The following is an 11,410-nucleotide window of genomic DNA, read 5'->3' as shown; positions in this document are numbered from 1 at the left end:
TATTATTTAGTCATAGGTTTTATGCAGCTACTAGCTAAGCATGTTTGAAACATAATAAGCCGGAGCGTAATTTATTTAAAATAACATATTCGGTAATCAAATGCATACTAGGGAAGTGAGAAAGACCAAAAAGGAAATGAAGATCGATTTGATGAATTATGAATAATTGTGTAAGAAATTTTGTTAGCGTGAAAGTAACTGCAGGTGTCCAAACTTCGGACTGACATAACATGAAGTTTCACACCGGAAATAAAATATAAATCTGCGTCGATCTGGTTTACAAAAAATTAAATATCATAAAAAGAAAACAAAATACAGAAAAATGAAAAAAAACATGGATATTTTAGCATTTGCACCTCTGAAAAAAACCATCTTAGATGCGCTCCTCCTCCGAGGGACATCCCAAAAGGATTCTTGCCGAAGCCACCAGATCATTATCATCTGAATTTCGCAAAATAAAGTGAGGCCACCGTTTTATTCCATACCCAAGAAAGGAGACATTAAATTATCAGTACCCAGTGGGAACTAATTAAAGTGGGAACAACATGTTGATATTTAGAAGGGTGGGAAAAAAACGAACTTGATGACCAGCACTCTTCACTGATCCAGATGCTGAAATCAACCATGGGTGTTGAATGCTTCCCAGAGCAAATTCTGAGGGGTAGGGTGAGTCCTTGCCTGAAGGGCAGCGGTTCTGAGTGTCTTAAGAGTCCGAATATTTGCCTCAACAAATGTCAAACTTCTGTAAGGCAAATTGTGCTTCTTGCATAGGTCTATGACCAATGGAGAAACTTTCCTCAATTGGGCCCTTGGGAGCCTTGGGAACAAATGGTGCTCCAGTTGGAACTGCAATCCCCCAAAGAACCAGTCCATCCAACTTGAACAAGAAATGTCCAATGTCCCACTTGCTTGCTTTTGAAACCAGTCATTTCCATTTGGTGGCCCTTCATACACATCAGCAGCAAAATGGTTCAAACAAAATTGAAGATGTTGGACGGAGCAAGCGGCAAAACTGGTCATCACAAACATCACCCTTTCTCCCCAATTGGGAAGGCAAGAAATCAGGAGAGGGAACCAAATCCAAAACACAAGGATCCCCATAAGGTTGAATGCTCTGTCTGGGACTTTGCGCCTAGAAAACAACAACAATAAAGTCTGCAAATACAAATTGACCCTGGCAACGCACAGGATTGGGTAAAATGTCAGGTGCTGGTAACTGATAAGAAATCGGGACAATGAATCAAACTCCAACTTCCTCCCATAGAAACAGGACTTGATTGAATTGAAGAAACGAGTGGACACGGCAAACACTGGCATGTGTTGCAGATCGGGATCGTGGTCAAGGCTGTTGCAGGAAATGTGGTGAGCGTTGTGAGTCCACTTCCACCATGCGATGCTTATCCCAGTCATGCAATTACCACAAAGGATCTGTGCTAATTTGTTGTAACCGGGAGTAGTCATGACCTCATAGTGGCCAGAATCGTGACCCACATAGGTGCTTTGCATCCAAAGCAAGCCCAACAATAGGGCAGAAGCTAAATGAGCCCAAACACTGGTACACATCACGGTGCCATAAACAACAATGGCAAACATGATACTAACAGAGGCTAGGGTGAACAGAGTGACATGTTCTTTCTTTTCAAAAAGACCCATTTTGACAAACTCGGACACAAGCTTCCTGTAATCCTTGGAAACCTCGGAGACCTTGAAATCCCTGAGGTGGTACCCGGTGAAGAAGGGATCAAGATGTTTCCACGCAGTGCCAGGATGGTAGGCTATGAATGCATCGGTCACATCTTGGCCTGCAAGGTTCAACAGGGGAACCTCTCCACCAGGGTGCTCCTTCGCCCAATCTGAGACATTGTAGACCTTTCCCTGAATGGAAATCCACAAATCCCCTGGCTTGTTATGCCCCTTCAACTCCTCCGATGTGATGTACTTTTTGTTCTCAACCTCCATTGTTTTGTTGCCACAACAACACCACCAACACAAACAAAATGTGATGATCTCACAATGCAAGCAAATTCCGAATTCAAACAATCCCTCTCCCAAAACGTTATGATGATGGGGTTGTTCAGAGAGACAACCCCATGTTAACTCAGGGATCCTGATTCTTTATCTCCCTCTCTGCCTTTATTTATTTATTTTTATGAGAAACAGGTAATGCACTCAAGTTTATATAATAATAATAATAGAAGAGGAGGGAGAAAGTTTAGCCTGATAAATAGTAAATGGTTAGAAAAAACATGTGAAGAATAATATTACATGTACGATTTAAAAATGTTTTGCCATTACAGGAGATGCTCAAAGAGTAAAGGAGACTATAAGCTGTTTGTGAAAGAGCACCACACAAACAAAACAAAAGGTTTGGTCCAGGGTTGTCCAAGTCAGAAACCAAACAAAATAGTTACAATTATGTACCCCCTCTTGCTATTGGGTGGCTCTAACAAACTTTCTTCTAACCGTGATTTGTATTTTCGGATCAATGTTTGTGTGGCTCAGAGGATGTTTTAGGTAGCCCACACGCTACTAATTGTAGACCACGTCGCAGAGTATTTCCAATGATAAAGTCCAACCAAAGATATTTTCGGAAGCACAACGGAAATATCCCATTATTCAAGTCGTAGTAAGAGAAGGAGTCATAACAGCGGTCTTTGCAATTTGATTTTGATATTATTATTTTCTAAATTCAATTCGATTTTCTAATTTTATTCTCCGAATTTAAGCTGTTAATTCTAAAAAATATATTGTTAATTTTGTTCTCACTCCCAATTTAAAGAAAATTTCTTAAATGACAAGATATTTGATTATGATTTTTTTCTACTTTTTATTTCCAAATCTTCACCATGAAAACATGTATAACTGTCTGAAAGTTGTCTTTATTTAACTATTTAGCTACTTTGATATTAATTTTTAATCACAATTGGAAAGTTGCTATGGTGGATCAAATCTCTAGCCTCGCTATCTGTCATTGTTAAGCATTTTTATCGTACTCTCAGGTCAATGGAAACGCGGAATCTTTTTTGAATCAATTAAAGGACGAAGACGGTGAAATGTAGGGAGAACTTTGTGAATAGAAAACTTAAAGACAAAGTAAATGAAAAAAAAAGGTGGATGACCAAAACTCAAACCCAAACTAAATTTGGAAAATTAAATTGAATTAGGAAAGGTTAGAAGAATAAATTAAGTTTAGAAGATTAAGATTTTAATTTTTCCAAGTTTAAATTACGGAAAATGAATGAAGTTATACGGAGTGTTCGTAAATGAAATAACCAAAATTTCGGTGTGTATACAGCGTTTTTAAATAAAACAAATTTGTGCTGACTGTAACAATAATTAGTCAAATCCTCGTATCACGTGAAGGAAATTTTCTTAACTAATTTGTCAATTAAAGTGTACGCTTTCTCTCCCTCTCTCTTTGGAATTACTCTATTTTTAATTTTTTAATACAAATGAAAAATAATAATAAATATATGATTTATTAAAATAATTTCATTATCTCAATGAGTATAAAAATAGTGTTAACTTGCTTAAGAACAATCAATGTATTCCATTCTTAGAAGCAGTAGTTGGGTGGGTATTAATTGTGATTTTAGTTAGATTTTCTAGAAATTGTCCCAAGGACCTAGTGTTGGATAAGTGCTGCTTTAAAGCCTTTTACTCGTAGACATTTTCATTTAAACGTGAAAAAGAGACGTTGTAATAGTCTCCATTAAATGTTACATTTATTATACCCCATCTGCAAGTGCCCAATTCATTTGGAATTTTCTATTCAGAGACTTTCGGTGTGGTGGGGAAAGAAAAAGAAATTATATATATACATATATATATATATATATAATATTATTAGAAGAAATAATTGTGTAAATAACTAATTATCTATTTGAATACTTGTGAAGAATACCTCACACGACGCATTAGCTTATTATATGAAAAAAAATAAATTTATATTCCGTAAAACCTAAAATTTTAAGTATTAAAAGTTGATAAGTATTATAAAATAATGAGATTGAATATTTTAATATTAAAATAATTTAATAATATAAATAGAATTTTATAAATTCTTTTCATTATTTAAAATATTCATTATCTTTCTAGAATTGTTTGACGATCAGTAATCGTCTAGGAGATCATGACAGTGTAATCTTCATCATGATCTGATCATTTTATATTCTAGAACAAGTAAATTTCTATGTTTTTTTCTTTAATTTGTAGTTTAAGACACATGTGACTAAACTTTTCTCGCATGTGTCGTCTGTTTCTCTTTTTCAATTCTTTGTTGATCAAAGATCCTAAGAACTCACTTCGATCACAATTTTGTGGTGTGTAAGTGTTTCTTCCTTGACTTGAAGCAATGGTAGAACATTATGTAAAGTATGGTAGCATTCCTATTAAGGTAAGAAAAGTTAGTGTTTGCTTTTAATTTGAATTATGAATTATGAACTGGTAGTTAATAGTTTGTTGTTGAATGTGTGTTGATTTTTATGCTTGAAATAAAAGTATTTAATAGTAAGCGTGTTTGAATGATTGAACATGGTTGGGACTTTTTTAGGTGGTGAGTTAACAGAAAAATGGTTTATAAATGTATAATATATAATAGGTTGTGTTTTTATGACTTTTAGGTGCATTTTAGAGGTTATGAAGAATGAGTTTTTGTTTTGAAGGTGTCAGGCAAATTAGAGTGTTTGTGGTTTGTCTTTGAGTCATTTGTGACTTGCTCATACGCCTAAGTAGCTAAGTTAGGTGTTAAAATTCTATAAAGGAGTGTTTAGTTGGTTTTGATGAAATGACTTAAACTTGGTTTGAATTGGATTATATATGTCAAAGCGGTGCATCAGAATGGTTAACTTGTTCAATAAACCAAGAGGGGGCTGAATTGGTTTCTTATCGCAAATCGTTCTTTTAATAATTTTCTCAAGTAAATATAAATTCTTTAAAACAATTTAAACAAATTAAAAGAGTAAGGAAGAGAGAAAATTGCACAGGTAATTTTTATCCTGGTTCGGATCAAACAGATCCTACATCCATTTATTAATCTCAACTTAGAATTAACGTTTCATTAGCACAAACCAATAAATTGTTACAGTCACAAAGAAAATAAAACAGTTTAAGGTTAAAACACCTCTCTTGTTACCCCAAGAGATGAACACCTCCTCTGAATCTTCACAAAGGATGAACACCTCCTCTGAATACTTCACGAATATGACAGACTTTCAACTCAGCAACAACAACAACATTCAATCACACTCCTTGTGAGGCGTTCTCACTCTATGCCAACAACAACAACATTCAATCACACTCCCTGTGAAAGTTCTCGCTCTATGCCAACAACAACAACACTCAATCATAATTGCTCGTGATAATCAATTATGGCAAGTCATAATTGATTACTAATAATTGATTATTATAAATTGATAATCGATTATCTTGAGTATAAATTCAGGTTTTCTAATTCAAAACAAATTTTAACGCAACCTAAGGCAAAAAATACACAATATCAAAGATAAACCACATCATATACATCAATCTACTAAATTATAAAAGCTTTAATATAAAAACAAGTCTTCATGAAGATCTTCCTACAATAAAAGCACTTGAGACTTGATTTTAAGACATCATCAAATTTTCTGCTCTTCAGCTTTATGCTAACAATATATGATTGGTTAGGTCTATTGTAGCTTAGAATACCAAATAAAAGTTGTAGAAATTGGTAGAAAGTACATAGGATATGGCATGTGAGTTTGAGAGGATGCAAATTGTGTAGAATTGGTGGTCTGTAGAATTATGCAGAGTGGTTGGGCAAGGAAGTGGCTCGTTGGGCGAGTATTTAGGGTGTTTTGGCAGTGGGTTTCAGTGGTTAAGCGAGCAGCTCACTAGGCTGGTGGAGCTCTCTGTTTTTGCTGGGAAACAGGGTTTGTTCCCTGGGCGAGCCTGTGCTTGTTGAGCGCCATGATTCTGGTGCAGAGCAAGTGGGTCTGGGTTTTCTTGGTTGTTTTAATTAATCTTCTCTATTGTGTTTGGATTTAAATGGTATAATGTATTATCTAATACTCTATGATATGGTTTGAAACATATGATGGTATGAAATTGAGGTTTATAAGTGTTATAAGAAGAATTCTTATTAGTTGTATCAAAGTGTTGTTGGTACGGATGTAGGAAGCTCTGTCTTGGGGGTTATCCTAACAATCTAATGATCATTCATTCTCAAGTAGAAAGAAGCGATGTATGTGGTGAGAGTAGAAGGAGGTTTTAGTCTAAGTGCTCTAGTATGACCTAAGACATGAAATAGACCAATTGTGTGTTTGTGGTAGAATGAAACCCATTGACAATGACTTTCCAGAGCAATAGAGACCACCACAAGCGCATGACCCGCAATTACTCGACATTCATATTATATCTGGTTGGTCAAATCTAGGTTCATTTGCATAATTAGGATGTTTGATTACTTAACTTGAAATGTGATGTATGATGGAACCTTAAATACTATATGTTTATTTCTGTTTAAAATAACTTACCATTTTGTATGTTTTTGTGTTTGGCTATTGTGTATGTTTGATTCTTGGACGATGATCATCTGGTGGGTGTGACCAAAGGAAGATGACGTGTTTGTGGAGCAAACTTTAGGTGGAGACGACACAAATGTATGGAGGCTTTAGTTTATATAGTTGTGTATATTTTCCTTTAGTTGTTTTAAAGAACCAATTTTGTACATAGTTTTGAGCTTAGTACCTTATATACAAAGTTTTATTTTATAGTTATGTTTACATAACTGTGATTAGACTTTATATTTTTCCTGTCTGGTTAACTGTTTATCTGATTGGACTTGTGATATTTCCTAAATAGTATATTAGACTATTTAATTGAGATGTTACATCACGCATAATTATAAGTTTTGAGATTTTAGTAAAATTAAATTTTAAATAAATAAAAAAATTATAAATAAGTTATAAATGTTATTATTTATTTTATTTAAACTTTTATTTATCTGAATTATTTTTTTAAAACATTTTGTCTTTTTAGATTTAGAAAATAATTAATATATTATTTATATAATTCAACCTTTCGAACGTAATTACATGCTAATAAAGTTGAGTCTTCGTATTCTTGATCTAGAAAATAACTAATTTTATACTAAGGATTTCTTTTCGTTTCTTTCTCATTGAATATTTTGTTAGAAGTTATTGTCATCATGAGTTTTGACAATTATTCTAATTTTAACAAGGGTTTTGAAAGTATGTATAAAAGCCTATATGACCTTAGTTAAAAAAATGTAGTTTAAATAGTATATTAGATAGATGTTGAATTAGATATATGAAATGCAAGGTGGAAGTCTAACTGTGTTTACTAAATTATGAATATCAATGTGTTATTTAGTGGTTGGAACTTTAAAATATATCTTTAGATTAAAATTTGAATGTAATTACATTACATAAGTAAATATGATATTTATTGTTGGTATAGATGTAAGAAGAAATGAGTATTTAATATTAGTTTCAATTGATTAATTATGAGTTTATTTTATTGGAAATGTATTTTTTAAGTTATTATAAGGGTGAACTATTTCTCCAACCATATCGAAACCGTGTTCATTATTGTATGCATCACTCAATATCACAAGTGCTAACATGAAAGAAGGAGAACCAAATATTATATTTGGAATTATTTTACTTCAACGTTGTGAAATTACTCAAGCAAGAAAATCTTTCTTAATTTTAAAAAGCAAGGTTGTTTACTTGACGCTTGTTCAAACAATATTTATATAATGGTAAAGTTGATGAATATGAGATATTATATATTTATATATGAGATTGAGATGTCTCTATGGTATTATTATTGAGGATAAGGTGCATCCATTTGTATGACATAAATTCTCCTGTATGTTGTATGTGAAATTTTTATGATATGTTATCATTCATGGTGTGATCTTTTATGGATATGTTATCTTTATTGGGTGTTTCCCTTTATATGTGATAAGATATCTCATCTCGTAGTTTCATGAGTCATAATATATATTAAGCATACCATACAGGAAAAATATAAAGTCTAATCACAGTTATGTAAATATAACTATAAAATCAAACTTTTTATATAAGGTATTAAGCTCAAAACTATGTACAAAATTGGTTCTTTAAAACAACTAAAGGAAAATATAAACAACTATATAAACTAAAGTCTCCATATATTTGTGTCGTCTCCACCTAAAGTTTGCTCCACAAACATGTCATCTTCCTTTGGTCACACCTACCAGATGATCATCGTCCAAGAATCAAACATACACAAAAACATACAAAATGGTAAGTTATTTTAAACAGAAATAATAGAGTATTTAAGGTTCCATCATACATCACATTTCAAGTTAAGTAATCAAACATCCTAATCATGCAAATGAACCTAGACTTGACTAACCAGATATAATATGAATGTCGAGTATTGGCAGGTCATGCGCTTGTGGTAGTTTCTATTAGCTTTAGGGAAAGGCAAAGTGGGAAAAATAAAAAAATTGAAGGGCAGCCCCCTTTAATTGAGAAATGCAAATGAGATTGGGGGAAAAATTGGGTTTCAGGTTAATTAATTTCCTGAAACAATTGTAGCCTTTTTGACCCACCTCGAAGCTAAGTTCAAAAAATCCATGGCCGACGATGCCTTTTAGGTTAATTAATTACCCAAATTCACGGTTAATAATTGCTTGATGTTAGTATAGAACAATTGAAAGCCATTAATTAAAAGCTTAAATGGTTGTTCCCACAGGCAGAGCTAGCGGAGGCATTAAGAGACTATGCTGGGAGAGAAACACCTTTATATCACGCAGAGCGATTGTCTGAGTATTATAAGAGCATCAACAACGGGAAAGGGCCTGATATATACTTAAAGAGAGAGGACCTCAACCACGGTGGCTCTCATAAGATGAACAACGCTCTTGCTCAAGCCATGATTGCTAAACGAATGGGTTGCAAAAGTGTGGTCACCGCCACTAGCTTTGGACAACACGACCTTGCAACAGCTGTAGCATGCGCAAAACTCGCTTTGGAGTGCATGATTTTCATGGCCAATTTTGCGCTCAAAGTGATGAACAATGAATTTTTGTTGAGTCGGAAGAAAATGTTCAGGGCCCAATTCTTCCTACTATGTACTCCTATATTGCAACAAATAAGCTCTCTTGCTTGGTTATGGAGTATTGTCCAGGAGATATGCATGTGCTGCGACAGAGGCGGTCATACAAGAGTTTCTCGGAACAAGCAACTAGGTAGGAGTTGTGAACTTTTCCATTCCTTCATGACTAGAAAACAACGATTTTGTTTTCTCTTCGTTGGAGGTTGAAGGAAGAGGCATTTCTCTCTTTCCCTTTTCGTGCATATCTCTTAGGATTTTAGGGTTCTGAAGAAGAAAAAGGGTTTTCCCCTCCCCGCACTTCCAATCGAAGAAGAAAAGGGGTTTGCCCAGTTTGCCCTTAAGTACATATGATTTGACCTCTATGCAATCCATTTTTTAATACAAAAGTCAATTCAACTCCTTTTTAATGCCATGTGTGATTAGTGAATGCACTGACCACGTCACGTAATCCAAACTTAAACGGCCGTTTGTCCAATTTGACGACAAACCTCTAATTGCATATATTTTACAAAAATAAGGACTCAATTGAGACGCCGAAAAGAAAAAAGGACCTATTTGAGATTCCACACCAAAATAAAGACCTACCGAGACATTAAACCATAAAATTAATTTATATTTTCTTAAGTTAATTAAATTTTAATTTATATTTAATTTAATATTTATTATATTTATTTTGTTTAATTTTATTTATATTTTATTTTAAAAAATTTTAAAATATATTTTTAAATATGTAGGGTATTTACATATATCTACAAGCATTTTAAAATATCTAAAATTAATTTTTAAACAAATATATCTAATTAATAACAAAATAAATAATAAGTGATTTTTGTTTCGTTGTAGATCCTAAATACCTTTCACATACAATATTATTTGTTGTAATTAAATATTTATCATTTATTTATCATTTATTTGTTGCAATTAAAGGAATTAATCTCACATCGTAAAATCAATAATTATATAAATATATTCAATTAATGGTCTATCCCATCTCAAGACACCCAATGCCCCATTAATATCAAATCTTTGGACAGTAATATTAACTGCTAGAGTTATCTTGGTGTAATGATCAACACTGATAATAAGAACATATTCAATAACAAACTTATCTTTGGATAAATTTTATTATTAACACGTAAAACTTATAATTATCACACGTTACCATCACAGGTGCCTATACATTCTAACCAAATATTAATCTTCCTTTAAACCAACCAATACTCGCATGCATATACATAAATACAAACATTTATAATTTTTCTATGAAATATTCCGAATAAAGAAGACTCAATAAAGTGATTTCTTAATTATCAATAGTTCATTTAAAAAATTATAAACAAGACCAAAATTGAATTTTATTTATTCCTAATTAATTATACTTTTATTTATCCTTAATTAATAATTAATTTCACTATTATTTATTCATAATTAATTATTAATATTACTTTACTTTAGAATTTTAATTTTAAGCATGAATAAAAGTCCAAAAAAAAACTGATCTGCTTAGATCCATATCCAGTCCAAAAAAAAAATACTCCCAAAAATGGATCTGCCTAATTGGACCTTCCCAGCCCAGATTGTGCCTTATTGTTCCCAGATTGGGCCTGCCCCCACACCCCCATATTGGGCCTGGGTCACTGACCTCCAGCCATTGACGCAAACAGAAGAAACCCTCGCCGTCAGCCGCGCTAGGGTCGCCGTCATCCGCGAACAGCCCTTTCCGTGACTGGGTCTGCCGCCGTCAGCCACCGCACCAGAGAACGAAAGAGGCTTGTCCATGACAGAACGAAGAAAGCGACGCGGCTCCATCGTAGGCGACGAACGCAAGCAAGCTGCCAGCCCACCTAAACCGCAAAACAGAGTCGCGGCTTTACGGATCTCGCCGTCGTCGAACCAGATCGAGGGAAGAGGAAGAATGACGAAGACCAAAGACCGCCGCTGAAGGAATAAACCAGAAGCTCCGTCCTTCGCCGCCGACGAACCAGGTCGAAGAAGTCGAACCATACCGCGAGGCCAGCCCTGCAGAAAACCAGAACCAAAAACAAAAACCAAAACCCAGAGATCCAGCGGCCAACCACGGCGAAGTTTCGTCGATCTCCGCAAACCTGTCGCTCGAGACCCACCGCGCGAACCACCATCGAAACCCCAAGGGTCGCGCCTCTGCCGCTGTGTCGCTCACAAGCTCCGCCGCCGCGGACCACCCCAAAGCTGTCGCGAGTTGTCCCAACGTGAGAGAAAGGAAGCTGCCATATGATTGCAGAGCAGCACCGAGGAAGAAGAGAAGGGAAACTATATCTTT

At 34.4% G+C, this 11,410-nt stretch overlaps 1 protein-coding gene across 1 annotated transcript; it reads right to left on the bottom strand.

Moving 5' to 3' along the window:
* Positions 1-253: 253 nt before the first annotated feature.
* Positions 254-2,421, bottom strand: LOC108339604 (delta(8)-fatty-acid desaturase 2). The gene has a single exon (XM_017576803.2). The coding sequence runs from the start codon at positions 1,957-1,959 to the stop codon at positions 619-621; it is 1,341 nt and encodes a 446-aa protein (XP_017432292.1). The 5' UTR covers positions 1,960-2,421; the 3' UTR covers positions 254-618.
* Positions 2,422-11,410: the final 8,989 nt, after the last annotated feature.

The sequence above is a fragment of the Vigna angularis genome, chromosome 1, assembly GCF_016808095.1.
Source record: "Vigna angularis cultivar LongXiaoDou No.4 chromosome 1, ASM1680809v1, whole genome shotgun sequence".
NCBI classification, from domain to species: Eukaryota; Viridiplantae; Streptophyta; class Magnoliopsida; order Fabales; family Fabaceae; genus Vigna; species Vigna angularis.
The sequence above is the reverse complement of the archived record's forward strand: the minus strand, read 5'-3'. Positions and strand labels throughout refer to the sequence as shown.